The sequence below is a fragment of the Sebastes fasciatus genome, chromosome 24, assembly GCF_043250625.1.
Source record: "Sebastes fasciatus isolate fSebFas1 chromosome 24, fSebFas1.pri, whole genome shotgun sequence".
Classification (NCBI taxonomy): Eukaryota; Metazoa; Chordata; class Actinopteri; order Perciformes; family Sebastidae; genus Sebastes; species Sebastes fasciatus.
In genome coordinates, this window is record NC_133818.1 from 4,460,399 (window position 1) to 4,473,635 (window position 13,237).

Consider the following 13,237-nt stretch of genomic DNA (forward strand, 5'->3'; position numbering starts at 1 on the left):
AATCTCAGATTTTGTTTTCCCTCAATGTGGCCCCATACCTCACTGCAAATGTTTTGCGGCTGCAGACAGATTATTATTATTTTTTTTGCCTAAAATGTCTCTTTTGATAGTAAAGGTTGCTGACCCCTGCCCTAGGCCCTAGGGAGATAAATTAGATAGTTAGCAAGTATGTTTGTGATACGTAATTAAAGTCTGAATGTCAAATTTATAACTGTTACAAAACTCATGAATATATATTCTAGTCGCATGCTTTTTTAATGATATAACACAGAATAATAATAATGATAATATAATGATAATATAAATAAATAATAATACAAATAAAAATCAACATTAATATTTAGGAAGACAAATAGCCTACATTTTATTTCATGGGGGCGGTAAGGGACCTGGATAACGGATAGGGGGGCGCTAACCCAAAAAAGGTTGAGAACCACTGCCCTAGGGTGTTCCCTTTTTTATTCTTTTATCACTCCCTCTCTAGTAACAGAGCAGCAGATCATGTGATCACGCACACAGTGTTGCCCAAGGGCCCTTCAGAAGCACATGTATTAGCTGATAAAGGGCGTCTGTAATAATTCATTCAGTTAAAAAATTACCATATGCAGGCTGAAACCGGATTTATAACACGTGGCACTCCCTTTCTCCACTGATGCAAATTAAAAACATATTTGATGTAGGAAAAGAATGACACAAACGCTCAAAAAGACTCATACATATTTAATATGCAAGATATTTTAAAAATGAAATGTTTAAATGCCACGTGGACCATATAAATGCTCCCGTTATTGGGGATTTGGACTCAAGGCAGATGTACTAGAAATTATTGGAAAAACATCTGGCAGTACAAGTCGTTTTACTCTACATCATAGAGTATTAAACCTCCATTATTACACGGCTTCGTTGAATACTTGATTCTGATTGGTCAATCACGGCGTTCTATAAAGAAATAACAGACCGTTGCTATGTATAACAGACCGTTGCTATGTATAAAAGACCGTTGCCATGGGCGCAGTTCTGATGTCGGACTCTGGCAGACCGTTTTTATGTCAAATTATTGATTTCTTAAGTAAGTAGTTGTGTAATAAGCGGGATAATGTGCAGCTAGCGGGTCATTATTGTCTAATAAACCCCCTTCAGGGCGATGCTAGAGTGTGTCAGGTACATTATCCCTTACTTAACAGATTTCAACAAGTGCACATCTGACCTGTGATCAGACAAGATAATAATGTGCTTAAGGCCTCAGATTACTGTACAGTAAAAAGCACCAGAAAGGGTTTTCTCTTTTAAAAGATAAGTTCTAGCTTCTTCTGCTGACGGTGATCCAGGTTTCGTCCTTGGGTTTGGACACCAGCTCAGATCGGACCTCCGTGACCTGTCCCTTCAACGGGTGGAACTTCAGCTGGCGCACCAGCGTGCTGAGCAGGACGGTAGCGACAGTGTAGGCGAACCTGTCAGAGAGACCAAATATAATCGAGTGTGAAAATGTTAATTAAACTCTTGCCTCCAGAACATCCAAAGTCAAATTAGCTTTTTTTTACAGCTCCAAGAAAGAAGTGTCTTTAAAATTTCTACAAGCTGTTTTGGAGCTAAATGGTCGCACTGTGGGTCCAGAAGTACAATATGTTTCCATTCTTCTCATCATTAGCTCAGTCTACGCTGAGAGGGATAATAATGATTCAAAGTGAGTCTTTACCTGAGCTCTGGGCAGGTTTGATTCCCTGAGAATCCAAGCAGACAGAAGCTCTTGCTGGCTGATTCCTCCTCAAATCGATCCGGGTCAAACCTGAGGGACGGCACAGTTAATTTGGATAAAATCAATAATGTAAACCTTAAAATTAAACTTCACTCTGTGATGCTGTCATATTATTTTAACTTTTTAACATTTGTTCAGTGTGTTCCCGGATCCCCTTGTATTATTGTTTAATATTATTTTAGTGGCGTCTCTGGAAAGAAGCTGTTTTAGATCTGACGGCAGCCTTGTAGTAGGGTTGTTATAGTAAACTAAATCGAAAAATAAAACTAAAACTAAATATTTTTAGTAAATCGATACTAAATAAAAACATACGATATTTCCTGGTTGAAGAAAAATATCAAAAATAAAATAAAAATGAACTGAATTTCATTTCAGTTTTAGTTTTTTTTTAAAATCTTTAATATATCACTACAGACAAAAAGAGACAGCATGAATTTCCATCAACTTTCGTGACGTTGGACACTAAAGCAGCACAAAGATAAAACATTAAACAGTACGGACATTCCTACACAGCTCTCCAACCATGTATTTTAACATTATATTGCAGCTGGCCCTCAAAAAAACAAACTAAAACTACTGTAAAACTAAAAACCTGAAACTAAAACGAGCAAACACACTCTGAAAACTAAACTAAAATGAAATAAAAAAGTCAAAACTAAACTAAAATAAAGACAAATTTTGAAATGAATTGATGAACATGTGAAGAGTAAATGTTAATGTATGTAAAGGGAACCTGTATGGGGTGCTCCAGGTGTCACCATCTTGCAGGACCACTCCCAACGCGTAGATGACCAGAGTCTGAAATATGGCAAGAACAAAACATTTCTTCTCATAACCCCTTTACAAGCTGCATAATTATTGTTTTTCTTCTTGATGACTTCTCTAATAATTTCGTGATGAGCTGAAGAGAAATACCCAGACAGAGCGACACAGAAAGCAGGAAACCAGATACCTCTTTGGGGATGACATGCTGATCGACTTTGCCCTCCACTCCCTGAAGCCGAGCCGCGACGGGGGTCAGCTTGGCAGTCCTCACCGTCTCGTTGAGGACCTGCTGGCAGTATCTGCCCAAGGACAGAAATGTGATAAGATCAAGGTTATCGAACGCACCAACCAACCTGCCTGGATGAGCATAAATAAGTAGGACGAAGTACCTTTAAAACTATGACATTGAATTATTACACCACAATACGGCAAATCTGTGTGGTTTTTCAAAACACAGTGACGACATGCCAGCCGTCTATTCTGAGATTCTGGATTAAAGCCAGCCAAAGATCTTACCTGAGCTGAGGGATCTTGTCCAAGGAAACTGGGTCCGAACCCAAAACCTCGTCCAGCTCCTGATACAGTTTGTCCTGAACTTCCTCTGAGGTGGACAGGAAGTGCAGCGCCCAGATACACACTGACAAAACACAACATTTCATATTTAAAGGTACAGTGTGTAGGATCTGGTGACATCTAGCGGTGAGGTTGCAGATTACAACCAACTGAAACTTCTCCCGTGTGCCAAGCGTGTCGGAGAACTACGGAGGCCGACGCGAAAATGCAAATACAAATTGTATAAAATAATTAATTAATCAATCAGTCAATAGACAGAGAAGTGATATCTGCACTTGTCACTTACAGTTGGCAGTGATGACGCATCCGGCCAAAGTGAAAACCATAGAGTCCTCCATGATCTGAAACAAACAGAAAGACTCATTTTAGTAAATTTGAAATGGGAATCTTTCAGTCGCCTCTTGGGTTTTAAACTAAAATAGGTGATGTCATCAGTATTCACCTGTCGTTCTGTGAGGCTGGACTGAAGCAGAGAGTCCACAAACGCCGTCTGCTTCCTCTGGGCTTTTCTCTCCTTCGCCACTGACAGCAACACGGACTCCATCTCTGACAGAGCTGAACAAAACATAAAAAAAGAGAGAATCTAAGTTACTTTTTCACAGTTTTGGCATGAACACTTGAGTTACAAGTTAAAAAGACTGCAATTCAAGCATCCACCTTGCTTTCCAGCCCTTCAGACAGCATCCACAATTTACTCCGGCATACATCAAGCCCCAGTAACAACAGTCCTTGGCAGATAAATCAATAAAAGTCCCCCAAAACAGTGGCCGTGCACAGTCTTTATCTGCTCTCAGACTCGAGCTGTCAAGCTGCTCTACACACAGAGAGATCACGCCTGAGCCTCTGCAAACTTTCCCTCCTGTTTCTCCACAGACGAACGCCAGCAGAAGCCAACGCAGCTCCCACATGTCAACACGCAGCAGATGTGAGACACCAAGACGAAAACTAGACTCACTGTAGAGATCCTTCAACAACTCTAAATATATGACGTCAGTTCTGTTAAAGCTGAGCATGACGCAAACCTCACTCACCTTTCTCATAATGTCCTTTTCTGCTGGAGCTCTTCTCCAGGGAGCCGTCCAAGTAGCCTTTACCAATTTCTGACCAGATCTGGTGAGTTGGAAGAAGGGAAAAACAAACTCAAGTGACCCATTTCAGCAGACATTTAACAGGCCAAATGACTGGTTTATAGGGCATTTCTAAGAATGCAATGCACAAAAGCAGCTAGGTGGTGTTATCTCACCGCGTCGTGGTTCTTGCGGAAGGAAAGGACCTCAGCGTCGTCTCCGAAGCTCTCGCCCAGAGCCAGCTGGGTGACGGTCTTCATGGCCAGACCCAGCAGGTGGGCACACAGAGGGGTGTGCTGAGACTCCGGGAACGACTTCCACTTTCCCACCAGCTCCTCCACCAGCTACGGAAAAGAAGGAAATATGTCTGAATGCTGTATTTCAGTAGTGAATATGTTTTTTTATGAGTGATACAAACCTTGAGCACAAGAGGGAAGTTGTTCTTCAGCGTGTTGTTGATGGCACTCTCGTACACCTTTTTCCTTATCACTGTCTCGGCGGCCCCGCCTCCCATTCCTGACTGGTAACCTAGCAACGACTTCAGCATCGTCTCAAAGGAGTCAGCTGAGAAGAGCATACATTGAGAAAGGCCTCTGTTAAGTCTTCGTTTAGTTGGACAATAGTCAAAATCCAAGCAGCATGGGAAATACTGTAGCACTCACTGGTGTGGTTGGGGTTGATGTGTTGCCGTAGCTGGTTCACAGATCCCAGGCTGACCACCGGCCGACTGCCGAACCAGAACGACGCCACCGACCCAAACTCCTGATGCAAACTGACGAGGAACTCGTGCAGACTGCCTTTGTTGATGATGTCCTGCAGGTTCCCATCCCTGAGAGAGAGCAGACAGCAATGATGGGAGTGTAATGGGGCGGCTGTGGCTCAGAGGGTAGAGCAGGTTGTCCACCAATCGGAAGGTTGGTGGTTCGACCCGGCTGCTCCGGGTCACATGTGGATGTGTCCTTGAGCAAGACACTTAACCCCAAATTGCTGGGCGAAGTTGGCACCTTAGCAGCCTCTGCCATCAGTGTGTGAATGCTGACATGTAGTGTAAAGAGCTTTGAGTGGTCAGAAGACTAGAAAACGCTATATAAAAGAAAGTCCAAGTCCCTTTAATGGGAATAGCGGATGATGTGCTTTTGCTGCACACTGCCTTGTATATGTGCAATTATTTTGTAAGTCTGTCAACTGCAAAACTTTAGAAAACTGTTAAAACTGCAATCAATAACATAGCTTACACACATGCTTTATGTTAAAGAACAGTAACTTTGTCATCATATAACAATATTTTATTTGTTTTAATGTAATAAACTCTTAAGGAGCAACTTATAAATGACAGGACTTGTAGAGGGAGACTTACTTCTCATCTGTAGGATTGAGACCTGGGACACCAGAGGCCCTTCTGGATGACTGAAAACATGATTAGAAATTGTATTTATTTATACATTTTTGACAACATATATAGACAATATAGTGCACTTTCTACACTGGCGTTCACACACACATTTACTGTCTGCTCTGATGAGTTCAAAGGTGCAGCTAGAGACAATACATTAGTGTTCCATTCAGTAATATGGAATCTCATTGAAAAACATGTCAATTTAAGGCTTCCTCACTTAAAAGCAATCACACACATTGTTTAACACCATAACTTTTATCATCTGATCAATTCTGAAGGTCTTTTGGTAAATTCGGCATACAAATGGTGTTTTTCACAGCATGCATTTTTAAGAAATTAACTTAAATAGCTAGTTTGGGTAAACAGATCATGGTGCTCGTTACCGCCCATCGCGCATCGTTAAAACTGTATTTCACTGATCTAGTTTGTTGATTAATGTGTTTAATGTATGCCGAATTGAGGAAAATAGTCTAAAAATTCGTTTAAGATGTTAACTTATGTTGTAGGAGACGTTCTCGCTTACCAGTGAGCAAAGGAATATTAAATTAACACTTTTATGAATGGACTCTGGTGTAGCAGCTTAGCTTGTTGTTACTTACCGGATATAAATACAAAACAGCGCCAACTAAAATGATAACAAAGGTCACAGCAAAGATGGCAAAGTCCAGCATGACTTCTTGCACTATTTTGTTAACTTTTCCTCATAAATATCTGGAGATTTCCACCAAAACTGATAAGAGACAGACACACTGCTACCACGTCAACACGCCTCTCTGTGTTCCACTACACGGTCTGGAGAGCAGGCAGAGCACACGAATCGACTTCAGAAGCAATCGATGGGTGAGACTGATGCTTCAAGGTGAAAAATAAACAATAAAAATCCATTAAAAAAAAAAAAAAATACATAAATGAATAAAAAATAATAAAATAAATAAAAATAAATAAATTAAAAATTAAAAGTAAAAAAGTACCGCAATCATATATCTTATACTGTATATACTGTATATGTTCTTAATATGTAATAAGTATTTCTTAAATGTGTACATTCATACTTCCTGATATGTATATGTTTTTAATATGCCTTGTGCAAAGTATTTCCTTTTATAATTGTAATATAACTTATTATTTTTAATGGAGCTTCCCAGCAAAAAGCATTTCACACGATTGTACTTGTATAACCGGCGTGACAATAAACATCTTGAATCTTGTATCTTGAATAATTATTGTATCTAATTAAGATTTATGATAAGATCACATTCGGTAGAGATCCATCTAATGTATCAACAGGTTTTAAGCATAAGCACCTAATTCCTTTAAAATGTAATAAAGAGGCGTTGTTGTATTTGTTGGATAAATATTTATAAAGACACGAGCACATGCATGTTTCAAAAATACAAAAATAATCTACAACACATTCAGAGTTTACTGCCAAAATACAGTGCAAAAAGATATGTGCAAAATGACAATAAAGCAGTTATTGTTTCTCAGGCGGTCACTTCTGATTTGTCCTCTGGCTTGGGAGGCTCAATCTCCATGGCCTCCAGATAAACTGAGGAAGAAGGACAATACAATAAAATCACTTTTCTTGCTTTTTAAAACTGGTTTAAGGTGGATTTGCAGACTATTCTCTCTCTTACTCAGAGTATAGTCTGTTTCTGGTCCGGCGGCGATGAAGATCCAGGCCAGCCCCACCAGCAGAGCCACCACCAGGTTGACTGTCACCCATGGGTGGAGAATCTGGTGCTCCAACCCGGGTGGCCTGGAGAAGAGAAAGGAGAGTGTCATGCATCATATCCAGGCTTCATAGTAAGATAGAAATGACTCCAGCGAGCTCACCATAATGTCGTGTTGTGGGATGGGTACAGGTTGATTCGATCGCTGGTCATCTGCTGGCTCAGACTGAGGACCAACGCTGAGAAGTACACTGCATGGAAAATAAACAAAGAGTGTGAATTGAAACAGATGCCATCTGAAGTTAACGTGGAGATAATAGATAGTGTGGACTCACAGAAAGAGGCGAGAGCGACGGGGTTCAGTCTGGCGAGCTGCCGCAGAGCCTCAGAGCCTTGGGCCAGGTTCACTCTGAGAAAACAAGAGTTGATTCCTCTTTATACTTTTACACACTAATACATTTTTACTGAGCAGCTTCACTGGTTGTTCGTATGAGATCAACCAATCACCTCCAGCTCAGGAGCTTTACCTGTCGAAGGCGGCCACCGTGCTGATGGCGAGCAGCATGTAGAGCAGAGACTGGGCGGGGTACGCCAGGCTGTGGTACTGCTCCAGCAGGTTGGACAGAGCGGTGAGGTGCTGCCCGGCTAACATGTACACCACCACGATGTTCCACATGGCGTAGCCCGCCAGGAAGCCGTGGCAGTACAGACCGAACACCCTGCACCAGGAGAGGGGGGACATTTAGGGAGGGGGACCACGCGCTTAAACATAATTGACATTGCATTGTGAAGATCGTTCACCTGAAGCCTTCGTGCACTCTGAGAGAAACGTCTCTGGTGGTCCAGAGCGGCTGAATGTTCTGGAAGTCCGGTATGTTTTCCATCTGGTCGCTGGTCTTCCTCCAGTCGGAGCGCTCAGCAGGCTGGAAACGCTCTGCACGCCAACACACAACAATTATTATTAATGCTGCTATTTAACACACTCCACCACATCTTCTTCTTCTTCGGTTACTCACTCGACTTCTCTATAAAGACTTTCCCCACCGGCTGGCTCTGACCGCCGGGGGCCGAGAACAGGGAATGCTGGGGGATGGGAGGAGGGGTGTCGGTGATAATGTCGTCCTCTTCTACGTCTAACTCATCAGGAAGCTGCGATTCGACGACCCTTGACTTCCTGAAATCACAAGAATAACGTTTATAGAGGACAATGTACCAATATGTACCTTTCTCTCCAATCAACATCAATTGTTTGACTTTGCTCTTTTATTTAAAATCAATTCTGTGTTTTATCACGATGCAAATACATTTTAGTTCAATGCATTTTGTCATTTTTTCATTTTTTTGTGATCAAATTTAATTGGTTTTAACAAAAAATACAAAATTCAAAACAAAAGATTATTTGAAATATGACATATTGTGTGATAATAAGTCCAGTAATTGTTATTTCCTTACTTTTTCTTTCTGGGTTTTTTGACCACTTCTTCTCCATCGGAAGTCTGATCTGCTGCATCTCCGTTCGCCAGGTCGGTTTGGTCATCGTCAAAATCTGAAACCATGAATTTACACATCTGTAAATGTCACGATGAACATCTGGGCCGCTCGTAGTTAAACACTGGTTACTAATACACAGATCGGCCATAGTGGCGGTCCTGTTTAAGAAGCAAAATTGTTTACTTAGCCTCCAAAGTTCATCATTTACATCCAGATGAAACTACAACATTTGTTCTCAGTGTTTACCGATAGTGGCAGTTTTCTTTTTCTTCTTCCTCCTCTGAGGCGGTGCGTCCGTCGTGGTTTCGAGGGTGAGTTGCTCTCCGATCTCAGACTGCCTCCGGCTGCCCGGACCTCCCATCTCCATCCCTTGATCTGAACAGGAAACAGAAGAAGGAGTGAAGAAACCTTCTGCGAGTAGTACATGTTCTTAACGTGATGGTTGTGCTTTCTACATTACAAAGCTTTGTTATAATGAACTTTTTAAATGAGGAGACTGAAGGTTTTCTCAATGAAAGCCACACATATTTATTTAAGAAAACATTCTCACATGTGACACAGCTTTTAACTGAGAAGTCATTCAAACCATCAGCCTCCTGGTGATGTGTCGACAAACTGACTTTGGAGCAAGACGTGTTACTTTAACCTAAAACAATGTCTCAGGTTTAATGAGGCAGATATGTTGTGTTTATGTAATTAACAGGATGCTTTTGTAAAAAAAAAAAAGCAACAAACTTGATTTTCTCTCTTGATTTTAAGTCAGAGATAATAATCTACATCTAAATTATTTAAAAAAAAGTATCTTAAGTATTGTAAAGTTTCACCGAATTAAAGGACAAGACCTTGTGAGGCTTCATGTTGGGGTGAACTAGAAAAGTTTAAGATATGACAAATGAATCAGTGCAAACACAACCACTTGCGGTGCTGCACAGATGCAGATATGTGTTCACGTGTTACGTACCGTCCATATCGTCGACTCCATTCATCTCCTTTCTCACCCTCTTCTTCTTATGTTTCGTTGCTGGAGCTTCTCCTGTAAAAACATAAATTAAGAAAAGTTAAATTAACTCAAGAGCTTCAGTAGAAAATATGAGATCATCCGATCCTGACTCACCAGCTGTGTCCTCACTTCGTGTTTCCACATGTCGGACAAAAGAGAGAAGAAGAAGTTTTGTTCAGTATAAATACTGCAGATTAAGACGTTATGTCACAGTAGATAAACACATTCACCAACAGTACCTCGGCATTGTGGGAAGAGCTCGCTGTCCTCGCTTAGGAGACAAAAAGAGAAGCACAGGTCAGTTTTGTTCTTTGTGTTTGTTTATCTCATTTATCTCAGTTTCACCAAAGTATGAAAACCAGTAGGGATGATTCAGTTTTTTTGAGAAAACTGAAATCAATGCTTTTCAAACCTTTTCAAGACTTAAAGATAGTCTGTTTAATGAACCGTTTCCACTCCTGGTACGTGTAAAAAGTATTTAATTAATTGGTTTTTACTCCTACTAAACTGTAACTTAATTAACTGTTCTCACTCCTGGTACGTGCAAAATTGGAAAAAGAAGCTGATTTCAGTCCCTGTTTTCTACAACATTTATAAACCAAAAACAGGAATAGGTTAAATTCTGTGCAAAATCTTACAAGTTGAGCTATTATACAACCAACAACCATGACAAATCTGACACTTAGTTAGCAGTTAGTAAAAATGGATTAAGAAGGTCCCATCAAAAGCAGCATAAACACATTAACAACTTCCCTCTCCTCAGACACGTCGAGCCCAGATGTAAACAAAGAGTTTTAAAATTTAGACAAACACAGGGTGAGCTTTTCAGAAATTTCCAGTTACAGTCGGATAAGAGAAGCCCTTACCATCGTATTTCTGGCCATCCCACTCAAGAATCAAGAGTAAGAGTGGAGAGCAGTGACACATAACATCCTGGCCGACCCTGTTAAACCCTCGGCTAAATCTGTGTTCATACATCCGCTAGGAACGGGGATTACTCGGGGCAGAGGTCAGACGACTCTTTCAGACTCTGAGTGAAGCGTCAAGGAAGTGCGTCCGTCTCTGAGATCTGGTTTAATCTTTCTGATGATGCTTCTTATAAACACCAACGGTGTTACTATACTCTGCTTTATTGTCCCTACATGCACTAGGACGACTTCTAAGGAACGTTTTTTGACAATTAACATATAAAAAGTTATATTTTTTTTAGGTGAGACATGATTTTTAGTCTGATATCAGAGGTCTCATCTTCCAGCCTTGCCTAGGAAATCAGGGTCATTTGTCCAAACTTTCACAAAATTTCCAGGTTAGTGATTTTGAGATTTCAAATGCCTGCCTGGCTTCATGGATTTATGTTATGTGTATTAGTTATAAATGTGTTTTCATTGCCTTTACTGTGTGTTTTAAGGCTGCAACAAATACTTGTTTCCTAATCAGATAATCTGTTGCCAACTTTTTCAATTAACAAATTAATTGTTTAAGCTTTAAAAATATAAGGATATAGTGAAATAGCTTGCTTTGTCTGACCAACAGTACAAAATACAACAATTTCATGCAAATTGTGCTGAAATTAGTAGTTAAATCAACTGTATAACAACCTATTCTTCAGTTAGGTTTATTTTCTCTTTTATTAAGTAAAAGTACCAACTATTTGATGCTTAAACTTTCACAAATGTTAAGTTCTTTGCTTTTCTCAATTGAGTAGTTTGGGTTTTGGTTGGTAGTTGTGGATTGGTTGGATGATGGGTTGAAGCGGAGCACAAATACAAATCAATTAAAAAAGCTATACAAAAAAGATATTTTTGGGAGGTATATGGTTGAGGAAGAGTTGTGATAAGGGTTGTGATAAGGGTTGTGATAAGGGTTGTGATAAGGGTTGTGATAAGGGTTGTGATAAGGGTTGCGTTAAGAGTTGGTTTATATCTACTTTTTAACTCCGGATGGATATGTTGGTTGTAAATAAACTTGGGATGCTGTTCATATATTTAATTTGGGATGTAAATAAATCTGGGATAGTTTATATATTATATTATATTATTATTCTATTATATATGAGTTATTAGAGGAGAAGTGAGAAAGGGGTAGGGAAATATAAGTTTTACTTCTACCTACTCCTTTTTGGACACTATTACTCTTGTTTTGTTTGTTATTATTTTGTATCTGTTTTTATTTATTTTTATGTTTGAAATAAAGTCATTCATTTTAGAGTTTTGTGAATAAATATTTAAATTAAAAATATTACAATACATTTATGCTTTTAAACAATTTAGTTTTGTGCTTTTTTTTTCTGTCACATATTTGCCTCATTTTTTTACAGTGGGGTCACATCTTCTGACGGACAGATTTCAGTGTAACACCTGTACCTTACAATGTGATGGAGGCCTTTATTTTAACATTAAATGAATATAAAACACTGTGAGGAAACCAGGTGAGGCTAATAACACCTGGAGGAGTATGACTCACCTGTGGAAGAGGCGGGAGCTCCCTGGGTCGCATTTTCTATAATAAAAACACATAAACTGTTTGCAATATTTACAACTTCCGGTGAGCTTTATTTATGTAAATAGTTAAACTATGAGATAATGGTGAGTTAGCGTTAGTTAGTATTGTTTAACACCAACAATAAGCCATAAAAAGTGCACTCAACACATTTATAAACATTACATTGTCGTCAAAATAGCATTTAATGCTACCTGCTATAGCTAGTTGCTATAGTTACCGTTATTTAAGAAAAGATACCTTTGAGCGTCCCGTGTCCATTTATACACTTTCTCCTTTAAATATTCATCCAGTTAAATCATCTTTAGTCTATAAGTATATTTAAAAAGCGAGTAAAACTGTTATTTATTACGATTATTTGCTTTGTTTACAAGCAGAGAGCTGTTACCCGGATGCATTTGCGCGCAGCACACACCACTTCCTGTATCTTCTTCTTCTTTGAGGTTTATTGGCGGTTGACAAACGACGGTTTGGCGCATTACCGCCACCTCCTGGCGGAGTGTGGATCATTCTGGATAATAATTACTATATTAAAAAAAGAAATAAAAGACAAATAGAAATAAAAATAAAAATAAAAAATAAAGAAAACAAACCTCATATTTTTCCAATCATATTAATTTGTCTAAGATACTGAAATAATGTTCTATAACACCCATTTAGTGATTTCTTTTGTAGAATATCTATTAAATGAAAGCGTACTTTAATCTCTTTGAGGCCTTCTTTCTTCCTCATATCTCTCACAATGCAACTGGACATGCTCCATTGGCAACTGTGAATCTCATTTTTTTTAATACAATGATAATGAAGCTTTCTATTTTTCTATTCAATGTGTGAAGTGATTTTGGTGGTACTACACTGTATAATACTGAAGTTATTGAATATTTTCCCCATTAAAAATTCATCAAAATTATGCAAAAGCATATTTTTCCAAACTAAGTGTTGTAGTATAACTATGAGGAGATCATTGATGTGTGAAGTAATTTTGGTGGTACTACACTGTATAATACTGAAGTTATT

The 13,237-nt window shown here is 39.2% G+C and overlaps 2 protein-coding genes across 2 annotated transcripts; both read right to left on the reverse strand.

The window, feature by feature from the left end:
- Nucleotides 1-705: 705 nt before the first annotated feature.
- On the reverse strand, nt 706-6,360 carry cyp20a1 (cytochrome P450, family 20, subfamily A, polypeptide 1). The gene is made up of 13 exons (XM_074627636.1): nt 6,157-6,360; nt 5,519-5,568; nt 4,824-4,990; nt 4,580-4,725; nt 4,338-4,505; nt 4,126-4,204; nt 3,537-3,649; nt 3,381-3,435; nt 3,038-3,158; nt 2,709-2,820; nt 2,490-2,554; nt 1,697-1,786; nt 706-1,451 (listed from the first exon to the last, which is right to left on the reverse strand). The coding sequence occupies exons 1-13, from the start codon at nt 6,226-6,228 to the stop codon at nt 1,301-1,303; spliced, it is 1,389 nt and encodes a 462-aa protein (XP_074483737.1). The 5' UTR covers nt 6,229-6,360; the 3' UTR covers nt 706-1,300.
- A 547-nt stretch (nt 6,361-6,907) lies between these two features.
- Nucleotides 6,908-12,632, reverse strand: LOC141762945 (transmembrane protein 237B-like). Its single transcript, XM_074627129.1, has 14 exons — nt 12,461-12,632; nt 12,185-12,220; nt 9,961-9,992; nt 9,836-9,849; nt 9,683-9,754; nt 8,968-9,096; nt 8,683-8,776; nt 8,247-8,404; nt 8,032-8,164; nt 7,758-7,949; nt 7,566-7,639; nt 7,394-7,481; nt 7,195-7,316; nt 6,908-7,106 (listed from the first exon to the last, which is right to left on the reverse strand). The coding sequence occupies exons 1-14, from the start codon at nt 12,479-12,481 to the stop codon at nt 7,042-7,044; spliced, it is 1,230 nt and encodes a 409-aa protein (XP_074483230.1). The 5' UTR covers nt 12,482-12,632; the 3' UTR covers nt 6,908-7,041.
- Nucleotides 12,633-13,237: the final 605 nt, after the last annotated feature.

What these genes read in the sequence shown, in the direction of transcription:
- cyp20a1 (XM_074627636.1), bottom strand. Translation starts at nt 6,228, where the DNA reads ATGCTGGACTTTGCCATCTTTGCTGTGACCTTTGTTATCATTTTAGTT. An exon ending in AAAAGGACATTATGAGAAAG is followed by an intron (nt 3,650 to 4,125) that starts GTGAGTGAGGTT and finishes TGTTTTGTTCAG; the next exon opens with CTCTGTCAGAGATGGAGTCC. An exon ending in AGCATGTCATCCCCAAAGAG is followed by an intron (nt 2,555 to 2,708) that starts GTATCTGGTTTC and finishes GCCATATTTCAG; the next exon opens with ACTCTGGTCATCTACGCGTT.
- LOC141762945 (XM_074627129.1), bottom strand. Translation starts at nt 12,481, where the DNA reads ATGGACACGGGACGCTCAAAG. An exon ending in AGAGTGCACGAAGGCTTCAG is followed by an intron (nt 7,950 to 8,031) that starts GTGAACGATCTT and finishes CTCCTGGTGCAG; the next exon opens with GGTGTTCGGTCTGTACTGCC. An exon ending in CGTCGCTCTCGCCTCTTTCT is followed by an intron (nt 7,482 to 7,565) that starts GTGAGTCCACAC and finishes TTTTCCATGCAG; the next exon opens with TGTACTTCTCAGCGTTGGTC.